This window comes from Archocentrus centrarchus, chromosome 16 (genome assembly GCF_007364275.1).
Source record: "Archocentrus centrarchus isolate MPI-CPG fArcCen1 chromosome 16, fArcCen1, whole genome shotgun sequence".
Taxonomy (NCBI): domain Eukaryota; kingdom Metazoa; phylum Chordata; class Actinopteri; order Cichliformes; family Cichlidae; genus Archocentrus; species Archocentrus centrarchus.
In genome coordinates this window covers 3,629,816-3,642,506 of record NC_044361.1, presented here as the reverse complement: position 1 = coordinate 3,642,506, position 12,691 = coordinate 3,629,816, and the positions used below count along the sequence as shown (strand labels likewise).

At 41.0% G+C, this 12,691-nt stretch overlaps 1 protein-coding gene across 1 annotated transcript; it reads right to left on the bottom strand.

The window, feature by feature from the left end:
• Positions 1-239: 239 nt before the first annotated feature.
• On the bottom strand, positions 240-11,783 carry tmem106ba (transmembrane protein 106Ba). Its single transcript, XM_030749729.1, has 8 exons — positions 11,501-11,783; positions 8,641-8,851; positions 5,652-5,715; positions 5,348-5,507; positions 4,522-4,662; positions 3,177-3,226; positions 3,041-3,094; positions 240-945 (listed from the first exon to the last, which is right to left on the bottom strand). The coding sequence occupies exons 2-8, from the start codon at positions 8,837-8,839 to the stop codon at positions 825-827; spliced, it is 789 nt and encodes a 262-aa protein (XP_030605589.1). The 5' UTR covers positions 8,840-8,851; positions 11,501-11,783; the 3' UTR covers positions 240-824.
• Positions 11,784-12,691: the final 908 nt, after the last annotated feature.

Here is a 12,691-nt window from a genome sequence, read left to right as displayed (position 1 = left end):
AAAAATGTCCCTTTTCCACAGTTATTTTTCTTATTAAGTGAAAAATGGGTTTTATTAGTCAGTAAAATATGCTCATTAAGGTCTTCACAGTAGTCACATGTAATCTTTAATCTGATGTTTAACAAAGTTACACAAACCTCACTAAAGCTAAAGGAGCAGAACAAACCAATGAGAGTTCAGTTTTACAACACACACAAAAACAAAATCTATGAAACAAAAAGAGCGCGTTTGTGTGTGTGTGTGTGGGGGGGGGGGTTCAAATAAGAGCAGAAAGGAGTGTCTGAGAACACCTCAGTGGTTTCACTTTCAAAAGTCATCTCTCTCACACTTTTAAGAAACTATTTTATAAAGTGGTGTAGAATAAGAGGGGCTGTGAGCAGATGCAGCTTTCCCCTTGCATTTTTTTTTTTTTAGACAATATTAACATTACTTTCTGTTCAGAGGGTCTGCTAAAGTGCGTCATAAGTAAAGCTATTGCTTCCAGTCTTCTAACTACAGAGGAGGAGTGATATGTAACCAACTGAATATTTCATTATTATATCTGTGTGCTCCGTTCTCACCGGCCCAAAAGAACTGCAGGTGACAGTCCTCTTGGCTATGGGCCCTAAGATCTGGCTCATTAATGATAAACCATCGTTGCTGGTTTTATTGCAGAACATCTATTCTAAACATCATGTTTACCCTGTAAAAAGGCTGAAATATTTAGGATTTAAAACAGATGGGCCACTATGACTAAATTAAAAGCAAAGATGTTTTGTATGGAGGTCAGTCTGTGAGAACCTCAGTCGACAGCAGTATCTGATGCCCAGGCCCCTCCTCTTCCCTTATTGGTAGACCTGCACACGCCCATGCAAGTAGGTGGTGTTCCCCCCACAGTCCACATACTGGTACATCTCTTGGGAGACCTGCTCCGTGTGGCCGAAGTACGACGTCGTCACCATCACCCTGAAAGGCAAACCAGAGTCAAACATGATCCAAGTACAAAGTGAGGTAAGAAAGACATAAGCTTACAAATAATGATTAAAACTCAACCATCTGAACATTGTACACATCTGTAAAAGGTAAAATAAATAATGGAAACGATAGCCAATCAGATAAATCTAAATTCCCACATCAAAATCAATAACAGCAAATTTTAATCCTCAACTTCTGAAAAACTGCTGACTCGTGTGTTTGGATCAATGATCCTGACTCGATCCAAATCAGTTCAGTTCCACGTTGTTCTGTGTTTACCACGTCACGCATCAGCAGCAGGAAAACTGCATGAAGCAAAGCGTCAGCAGTTTGTTACACCAACATGTTTGCAGAAGTTTATGACTCAACAGCAAACCGCAGCTTTTCAGGTGAGTCATGTTGACACGACTGAGCGACTCAGATAGCAGCCCCGCCCCGCTCACTTCTCTTTCTCACTCTTACGACAGTCTCAAGGTGGCCCACAGTAACACAACAGCCATCAGCCAGCTGTCTCTTATCAGCTTCACTCCTCATGTGACAAGTTTGTGTGATCGAAGATGAACTCGCACTGCGCGCAGGGAAAGGAGAAACTAGAGCAAATGGTACTCGTGAAGGCTCGCACACTGAGCTGCAAACAATTAGGAGAGTGAATAAAATCAAAAGTTAAAAATTCATTAATTTTAATTTGCTATGAATGGGGCAAAACGCAGGTATGGGGGGGTCGTTTCGTTCTGTTGGAGCTACAGGAGCGCTCACAGGTGGACAGCAGTGTTACAGAAGGACGCCCTGTTGTGTTTTTTTCCTGTGTTAATCATCTGCGAGCTATCGCTTATCCTTGAACAGCAAAAGTGAGGATCAAACCAGTTTTAACATGCAGTTGCTTCTTTTAGGTTGAACAGCGTCAATCACTACTGTAAGCGCATAAGTTGTATCATTGTCACTCTTGCAGGCTGTGTGATGCAGTGCTCCAACACTGAGGTGGAAAACACAAAACCAGAGTCCAGAATTAATCTCGTCTTTACTTTTGCCAGAACGGACTCATTGAAGGAAATCCAGTCAATTCCATTTTTTTTCCCCATTCTCGGATCTTCTAGAGTAGCTCTGCATGATTCACACATCCTCATTTATCCTACACTGAACTTCTGTCCTAAGCTGCTGACTCTTTCAGATCACCCTTTAAACCGGCTTTCTTCTGACTGGCTGCCCAATCATAGACACACAAAAATATTACAACATTAGTGATATCCCCTCTCTGACATCATCCAGAGCCAAAGAAGGGAAAGTGAAACGGAGCATTTAGAGCAGTGTGAAGCCTCAGTTTTGGGTTAAAGAGACTAACTGTAGATATGGTACTAATGAAACTCATGGCCATATTTAATATGAGCCCACCCCATTTTTACAAGTGTATATATGACAGAATATAATTTTCTCTTATGTATACTATAATAATGTTTATTCTTAAGCAGCTGTTTGACTAGTCCTCCTAAAATATTAAGACATAAACTGAAAGGGGTTCTTAAAATTAAAGCATTTTAAAGGTAAATAAAGAAACTGATCCCCCCCCAATTGCACCAAGTTGACACTTCCATCAGACACTGACGAGTGGTCTTTATGGTATCATGGTCTGGATATAAACCCACTGAAAGGCTAGATTAACTTTTAGGGTACTGGCTGCTTTTTCCACCCTCATTTTCACTGGCATTCATCGGTGTGATGATACTTGGCTTGAGACCAGACATTTGGCTTCAACCACATTGGATTCAGTGAACTAATTAGGATTCAGCCCTGGAGAAATATTAATCTGCTAAATTCAGTCTGCTTCTACGTCAGAGTTGACGTGTAAACGAGCAAAGCGCCCAAAGGCCCGGGCTTCTCCTCTGGGTCTGAGCAGTGCTCCCCAGCAGAAGGCTGTGTTTGCTCTGGGCAGCTCTGCAGCATGTGTGGGTGAAGTTATGAGGGTGTGGAGGAGGGAGCTGAGAGGAAACTGTGTGATGCTCAGTTGAGCCTTTCATGATAAATAAAAGGATAAAAATCACAGCATTAGACATAAATCCAAGAAAAATACTCAACATCACGTCATACTTACTGCATCATGACCACTATATTATGAACTTTAATCGTTGGCAAGGTGCAGTAGTCACTGGAAGAGAGACCAAAATGATTAATCATGATAATGACCCAAATGTAAACGGCTTATTTTTTAGGATTTCTAAGATACTCACTACATATAACTCAGTTCATCAGCGATGGTGGTGGGGACCATGTAATCAATCTGTAAGCACAATTCAGGCAGAAATGACAGAGTTGAAAATCTATCCATCAGTTTTCTTCCACTCATCCAGATCACAGGTTGGTCCAGGGCTGGTGAACCTGGACAGGTCACCAGCCTATCACAGGGCTAACACAGAGACTCATGCCCACGTTCACAGCTATGGCTAATTTAGAACTGCCAGTTAACCTAAAGCCCATGCAGATCTTCAGACTGTGGGAGGAAGCTGGAGTACCCGGAGCCCAAGCTAGTTTGGTTTGTTTAGTTAAAGTCTATGAAAAGAGGAGATGGTAGTGAGAACTGGCACCACTGTCAGTGTTTAAAATCTGAATTTTAGACAAATATTTAGACACTGAATTACCATCAGCTGATCGTCTTTTCTTTGAGAAACAGTCCCAAAATTAAAGTCGTGCCAACGCCGAAGATGTAACATCAAAGTCTAGTGAATGTGCTTTAACTTTCTAGGAAATATATTAACTAGGAAATTTAAATAATTTTCAACAAAATAAATGAAACCCTTGGCTGTGAGAATAATCCTGTAGGGTTACTGTGTGCTCATTGGTCCATTTCTGTGCTCACTGAGCAAAGTGATGAAGACAAACTCCACCTCAGGATTATAATCTGAGGTGCAGAAAGCTGATGGCTGTAAAACGTCTAACTGTCGTAGCATATTTATCAGAAGACCACTGAAGTGACTTTGATGACACAGTGAATATTAAATATGCAACAGCCCTTTTCTCCAAATGAAACTTGTAGCATAACCAACATGTCAGCGATGTGAGAAATGATTTTGGTGACACTTCACTGTGTGACTTGTGTATTTTTGCAGTATTTGAGAAAATTCCTTTAGCCTCTACCTGGTATTGTATTTATTCTGTGCATTGTGTATGTAGATAATCTGGATAACTTTAGACAAACAAACAAAACCTGCTGTCCAGTTACACATAATAAAGTTTGAGGCCAAAATATGGGAGAACCCCCCAAACGAGAGCTGGCAGATATTTGAACCGTGTTACCTGAGCAGTGAGCAGTCGCAGTATATACACTTAAATTATTCCTTTGTGTTGTGATGATCTGCCTAAATCTGGATACTTCAGCATTTTAAAAACAATATTTTTATTAGTATTTTTAAAAACATTACTTGTAGCTATAAAACAGTAACAGTAAACAAATCATTGAGAAATCTTTTTTTAATTCACAGAATTTTTTTGTTTACATAATTTTTTTTTACATTTTGATCAATTTAAAGAGTTTATTTTTCCTCCGTGTGCAGACACAGAAAAAGCACATCGACCTACCTGCTGTTCATCCAGGGGTAAGATCACCGTGCTGTTGCTGAACTTGGCCTTGCCGATGACCGTCTTGGAGAACTGCACTTGTGCTGTGATGTTGGTCACAGATATGGCGTAGTAGTTATTGTTGGTGATGTTCAGTGTGTTCTGGAGAGAAGATGATGAGAGGTGTGAGATCCTGGAAGAATACTCCATGAGTGATGTCACAATGTTAATGCAATTTTTTAAATTTATGCCGCTTGGAGACATTAAATACATTTACAAATTTTAAGTCAATATGGCAAACCTGTTAGCAAGACTGACACAACATGGGGTAACATCATCACTGATTTGAAGTCATGTTTCCAGCTCCTAGGCAGATGAATATTCTCTCTTTTAGCAAAGTTCCTGAAATCTAAGCATCTTAAGCAGGAGTATCAAACATGTAGCCTGAAGGGCCAAAACTGGCCTGCCAAAGGGTCCAACCCGGCACACTGGATGGCTTTAGAAAGTGTAGTTAAGTTAATTTCATTTTTTTAAACGGGCTGGTATTCCTGCTGCGGGGAAACCAGCAAAGTCAGGTGACATTGCCCTTTGTGTTCGTGGCTAAGGCCAACCTCTATCATTTAGGGGTGTGGCAGTTCTGAATCGGAGAACAAATCCAGAATACGTCCATGGTTCATTGGAGAAAAACCAAACAAAAAAGTAAGATCTATGGAGCTGTCCATTATTACTGCCTGAATAAACATGTTAGTCTCAAATACAAACAAATGTGTGGTTCAATTAAGGACTAAACCACACTGTGGGAGAATTTGCACCAATAGTGATGGGCTAGCTAGCTGAACAAACTTACTGTGAGGTTGAGATAGACGATTCGTTTGTCACGGTCATAGGAGACGTAGGCGGTCTTCACTCCCACATAGGAGACGTCGATGGAGCGAGGGAACAGAAAGAAAACCGCCAGGCCAGACAGCAGCAGGCACACCGCGACCGATATTGTGACATAGAGCTTTCTGCAGGAGACGGAAAGGAGAAGTCAGAACCTGAAAGCAGCTGATGGCTTCAGAGTCCGTGTCGCTGCTGTGTGTTCATTTTGCTTCCTCACACGCACAGCTGAGGCAGTTTGCTTATAAAAAGAGCACACAGTGCAGACTTACGTCCTGCTTGGTCTGAGCCTCTGATCGCTGTATGGAATCAGAGCCACAAGCTGGTTCTCCTGACCTGTTGAATGAGTTAAAAAAATAAGAGTGTAACTGCTGGAATACATTTTTTGCACAACTGCTTTAAAACTCCATCCTGAGAAAAATCTTAGCCTAGTTGAATTTTCCCATTTAAATTACAATTTTATTGTAATTTCTGTGTCTTGACCAGATTTGTGACAGTGGAACTAAAACAGTTAAACCAGCTCTTTGAAACAGGGCGTGTTGATGAAAAACTTATTTAGATCAGTATTTCCTCCCGGATCCAGGGAATTCAGCCTTGGCAGAGAGACGCAGTCCTGGACTGGAGCCATGCCCTGCAGTCTGGATCTGGTTTTAAGTAAACTGAGGTAACTTATAAACAAGTGCAGGCCAGAAAAGTTTTAAAGTAGCAGAAAAGAGTTAACAGTTCACAAACGGCAGAACTCCAGTTTTCTTATTTAGTGCACCTAATAGCATATGAGCACATCTGCTCTTTATCAGACAGTGAAACAGGGCAGAGACATCACCTGTGATAGGTCACATGACCACAACCAATAGCAATAACATCCAATCAGAACCGCGTTTCATGCAGGACAAACAGCTGAAAAACAATGCAGATTATCACTACAAACCCAATGGCAACAATCTCAAGCAACATCTAAAAATAAAGATTTTTGTTATAATTGGTTGGAGTCTAACCATTGTGGTTGGTTAGGTCAGTAAGTTTTAGACAGATATAAAACGTACTGACCTAAAACCACAACCATAATGGGCCACATACAGTATCTGAGGTCTTACACTGTGCCATCAGGTATCACCGTCATCAAGTATAAGGAAACTCCTAAAAAGGCTCCGATATTGTTAGATGCAGTAGTTATACTAAAAAATGATATAATCTACAACTGAAAACACGTGGATCTGTAATAAATATACGCACAAAAAACTGAATTTATGACATTATATGAATACAAGGCAAACGGTTGTGTGTCTGTCTGTGTTAGCCCTGTGACAGACTGGTGACCTGTCCAGGGCGTACCCTGCCTCTCGCCCTATGACAAGTGGGATAGCCTCCCCCGACACTGAATTGAATAAGGGAAGAAAATGGATTGATAGGAATGCAAGGAATAAAAAAAAAAAAAAAAAAAAAAAAACCAGGATGAATGTCCATTATTTCATTAAGACCTTTAGGAGCAGAAGTATCAAGAGTTTAGCTCCAGAAAAGCTGTAAAAGTAAGAGTGTTAATGTCACCTGCTCCTCCTCTTCTTGGGAGCTCTTCACACTCAATCCTAATATAACTCAGACAAGACACATTGAGATGCTTAAAGTGACTGGACCTGTTTGATTTCTGATGGAACATCTGTGTTATTTTCCAGAGGTCTAGATGTTTCACCAACATATGCCAGCCCACAAGGACATTTAAGCGTATATGTCACTGTTACTGGTTTGACGTGAGATTATTCCTTTAACTGGAAAGGTCCTGCCTGTATGTGGATGACAAAAGATCTTTGTTTTATGTGGTATTACACTGCTGACCATTATTACAGTTGTAATTCCCAGACCCCACAGCACTCACTCAGCCACATAAAAAAAGATGAAAGATCTGCTGTTACGAGCATGTTTCTAAGATCAGGTGGTCTTCTGAACACAATCCATGATGGACTGGTCCCTTAAGAGTAGGAAGTTAGAAGCAACAATGTGCCAACATTTATGAATGATGGTGGCCATATCTTTAGCCAAAGGTGAATACTGAATGGCACGTGTGATCTTATCCATATTTCTTTTAATCTGAGTGGTGTTTCTAATTGTATTTTATCTTTAGAACGATCTGAAGCTTGTTTTACCCACTCATGTTCTACCCTCTTTTTAAAAATCTTTGTTCTAAATCTGCTATTTGCTCTTTGAACTCATTATTAGAGCTACATATGCAGCATATGAACTGAGAACAAGGAGGTGTTGGATGATATGAACATGCATGTAGAAGTGAGTTTGTACAGAAAACCTACAGATACAAACTGCTACATAAGTTGTCTTTGTTGTGGATCACAAGCAATGTGAATTTGAAATAATGGACATTGTCCACTCCGAGTGTTCATCCTGTTGTGAGACGTGGTGCTGATTGGATATTATTGCCACTGGTCATAGTCACATAATCAATCACAGATGACTTCAGATGGCACCACCCTGTTTCACTGTCTGATGAATAGCAGGTGTGATGAAATGGCATACACTATTAGATGCAATAAGTAAGAAAATTAGTTCTGCTCTATGGTTCTATATTTTTCAGCTCTGCACCTGCCCCACATGGTGGTGAGGATGCATGTGGAGTTTTCCAAGTTTTAAGGTAGTAAAATAAAGAAAAGCTGATGCATCTTTATTGCAATATGCATGACTTTAAGAGGTTAAGAGTCCTCGACAGTACTCGCTCCTTCACGGCACACGGAAACAATATTAACCAGTCTGACTACCTTCATCTTCACAATATTGATCGCTTTTGTTCCTCATTTGCTCTTCATTTAAAATGCATAATAATAAAACTAAGTGGCTCACACAGAGTTATTACAGCCCTTGGCGTCCTTAAACAGTTGTGGAGAGGGAGAAGATAACTATTAAATGCATAAAATATTTTGCTTGTTTGGGGAAAGCTTTTTCGTTTGGCTTTCTCACACCATACTTCCAAGTTTTTGTAATGAATATTTCTGTTTTTGTCCTTTTCTTACGGGCTGAAAATTGAGGCCTGAGGAAGAAAAGGTGATGCAGAGGGAGCAACACATGCACCAAAATATGTACGTAGTTGTATTGGATGTTTCCTTATTATGCAGATTAGCTAAGGTTTATAATAAATAAGGATGTTATTCTTGTAAATATTAACTGTTCATTTTATTCATGGGTATTTTCTGTAAATGGGTACTTTAATATTTCTGCTTTTCTTTTAATATTTATACATTTAATAGCTTTAAGTTTTACCGCGTGGGATTCTGCCAGTGCCCTGGCACGTGGGGCAGGTGACGCTGTCCCGTCCAGTGAACTCCACGTAGGGGAACTGAGACACATCTCCATTTTTTCCATCCTCTTCCGTCTGACTCTCTCTGTACTCGCTGTCGGCCGTCAGAGCGTCTTGAGTCTCGTCTTTGTGCTTGGCCAAGTGTGACTGGGCCTTGCCCATAGCTGCAGCTGTCTGTAATCAACAGAAAAAACTTCCACATAAGTGCAGCACGACATGCTGACTAACCACATGCCAGAGAACCATTTGAATGTAAAATTAGATCTGGATGGATCCCAGGAAAACAACCTTCAGCTGATGCACCGTCTGAAAACCTTGTAATCCTGCAGGAACCCAAACCTCTAAGGTCCATTCTTCTTTCATTTTCAATCATGCATAAAATTATATTTGGCTGCTTTATCTTGTGTGATATTTCAGCCCCGTCTCACAGCAAAACGTGACCGTCATTGATTTGTTCATCTCCATGGATACGAATTTTGGAGAACCAACACGGTGACAACTCATTGCTGCAGCGAGAGGCAGAACGAGAGAGACCCTCTCAGACTGATTTATAGTTTCAGTTGCCTTGTTTCCACTGAGTCGACTGTTCTGTCACTACAACATACACTAAAGCAGGGGTGGCCAACTCCAGGCCTCGAGAGCCGGTGTTCTGCAGGTTTTAGATGTGTCCCTGATCCAACACACCTGAATCAAATGGCTGAATTACCTCCTCAGTATGCAGTCAAGTTCTCCAGAGTCCTGCTAATGACTTCTATATGTGATTCAGGTGTGTTGAAGCAGAGACACATCTAAAACCTGCAGGACACCGGCCCTCGAGGCCTGGAGTTGCCCACCCCTGGTTTACAGTCATCTGTAAAGCACAGTGGAGGCTCTGGCATGATTTGGGGCTGTATTTCAGCCAGTGGTGTTGGGGATCTTGTCAAAACTGATGGAATTATGGACACAGAAAACATGCAATTCTATCTGGACAGCAACAGCTTCATTTTTAAGCGTGACAATGATGCCAAATACACTGCCAGAGCAGTAAAAGTATACCTGACTCCAGATTTTTGCACAGTAATGTAGCTTTATAAGTTCATTTTAAGGTGAATGGGTTTCATAGCTGGGAATTAATGGTCTCAACTTGGACACAACTGGGACATTTATAAATATGCTTTGGTGCTGCATGCTTTATCATGTTTAGACTTATCTGGAAGAGGAACAAAAAACAAAAAACAAAACAAAAAAATATATATATTTTTGTTTTTAAGAAAAATGACATTCTTTCATTTAAAACTGCTTATTCAAATCAATCTGATTCTAATGACTGGCAGACTTGTTTCTTGAGAGCAGGAATAATCTGCTCCATTATTTCCAAAATACAAATACTGCAGTTGTGCAGTATTTGTTTGAAATAAGCTGTGCTTATTTCAAACAGCTGCTGTTGGGCACTGGTACCAGTGCATTTCCCCCCCCCCTCACACCAACCAGCTTCAGACTTTGGAATCATATGTCTCCAAGCTTATTTATTCACTTTAGCTGTGGTCACATGGCTTGACTATGTATTGTCAAAACAATTGACTTCTAGTGGAGCCTTTGGACATGTGAGTCACTCAGCAGCTATCTGCCTGCTCTGTTACTGTGCTCAGTTAGGTCCATTTTCACACAGATAACTGACCAGCAATAAATAAGAAAAGTGATAAAGAGTCACACCCATATCTGAGACATTACAAGGGAGTGGCATGGCACTCAGATAATGGATTGAAATCTATAGGAGAATTAAGTAGAAATCTAATAAAACCTCGTTTTGAGGTAAAGTCAGCAAACTTTTTCAGCCATTTTATCAGATTTGTCTGGTACTTCTATACATGCAATTTTATTTGTTTGTTATTTGTGTCCTAATGACCACTTCGATTATAATAAATTTAAATAATGCTTGAAAATAACTCCCTAAATAAATGCCTGGCGTTATTTCAAGGCAGCTTCTTAGTTGCAAAGTTAACTTCCAGATGGACTTTCCCTACAAGTATAATCAGTAATGGCTACGATATCAATAAAATGTCATCAATATCCATACTGAGTTACATATCATTTTCTGTGGCATTTAAACACCTGGATTACTCAGTAGTTGGAACTAAATAAGCACAGTACTATATTCGAGTACAGTAATATACCAAAAATGGATGGATAAAGTAGTTAATACGAGTTTTACCTTCACTAATATCAAAGAACTGCTGACGTGTTAATAGGCCAGCTATAGCTTTAGAGAGACGGCGGCGTTCCGCGACTGTACTTAAATAAGCGGTAACTGATAATCCTGCTTGATTAATATCCTCATAATAAAGAATATTACAGCGTGTTTCATCTATGGCTTAGGCTAAAGAACTGTACGAAGGACGGCGTTTCCTAACACGTATACACAGGCGATCAAACCATTTCACGCCCTGTTGCACCTGCGGGTTGTTCAACATAAAAATGTGAAAAATATGCCACAGCCTCACCGCAGACTGCTGCTGTGTCTGCATACATGACAAACAGCCCAGGCCGCCATGATGCTGCTGCTGCTGCTGCTGAGCGGCTAAGGCTGGCCGGGGACACGAAGTACGGGCCGGAGGAGAGCTGTTTTTATGCCTTTATTCTTACAAACAGGAGCCATATTTAGCTTTTATGTCCTTTTTTTATTTATTTCAATACAATCCAAACCGTATTCCGTCTCAACTGTAGGCCGCCACAGGTTATTATGACATTTATTTAACTGCTCGGATCGACGGACGGTTCGTGGTACGCCGTCGAAGCCGTTTCATATCTAACAGACTTTTTTGTAACCGTTCGCTAACGTCTTACCTGATGTGCGTTTTATTTTGTCTTATTTGCCATCCGCCGTGTCGTCGTCGTTGTTTGTTGTGGTTCGCACGCCAGCGGATAATGATGGCAGAAACGCCCCCACGCTCTTCTCATTGGGCAGGCTGGGGATGGTGGATTTATCCGTCTGTACAGCCTAACGCGAGACACAAGGGGGGGGCCGCTAGAGGCAAAGCTGTACCGTCATTATTCAGTTTATTTTGTTTTTGGTGCATTAAAATATACTCTTTGAACTGCCTTTGCTCGTTATTAGTCCGTCTCGCACACTGCTGCAACAGGTGGAGTAACTGAAACTATTAATAGTAAAATTGTCAGTTGCAACATTTGAGCCGCGGTGGAGCCCCCCCTGGTGGACCATGAAAGAACTGCAGGCAGACTCTTCATTTCCATTTTTGTAAAATAGTCAGCATTTAATCATTGCTGACTGATATTTAAATTAACAAAAAAATTAAATAAAACAGAAGTCCTGAGATTTTTTTTTAACTACATGTTATGGCCACTTCATTAGTTACATCTTGCTAGTACTGGGTTAGACCCCCTTTTGCTTTCAGAGCTGCCTTGTTTCTCCGTGGCATAGATCCAGCGAGGTGCTGGGCACATTCCTCGGAGAGTCCTTGTTCACTTGAAAGTTGCTGCAGATTTGTCAGCTGCACACAGTACAGTGAAATCATTGTCATGTTCAATGTGTTATCCTGCTGCAAGAAGCCATCAGAAGATGGGTGCACCGGTCATAAAGGGATGATCATGGTCAGCAACAATGTTCAGGTAGGCTGTGTGCTCAGTCGGCACTGGAGTGTGCCAAGAAAATATCCCCCACACATTTACACCACCACCATCAACCTGAACTGTACACGATGGAGCCATACTTTCATGTTATTTACCCCAAATCCTGAGCCGACCATCTGAATCCCGACTCATCAGACCAGGCTACATTTTTTCAATCTTGTGCAATTTTGGTGAATCTGCGTGAATTGTAACTAAAATGGATTAGTGGCTGGAAGTAAATCTGCCATTGGAGAATTCGCTTCAATAAAGGAACAGAAGATCTTTTCATCCTGCTCAGTTTAAATGAATCAACACCCCCTGAGTCATACTGTCAGAAACCTTGAAGCACTGGGTGAGGCGGAGGAGTGGCAACAATCTTTCAAGCCGTACTCTTCATGCGCACTAACT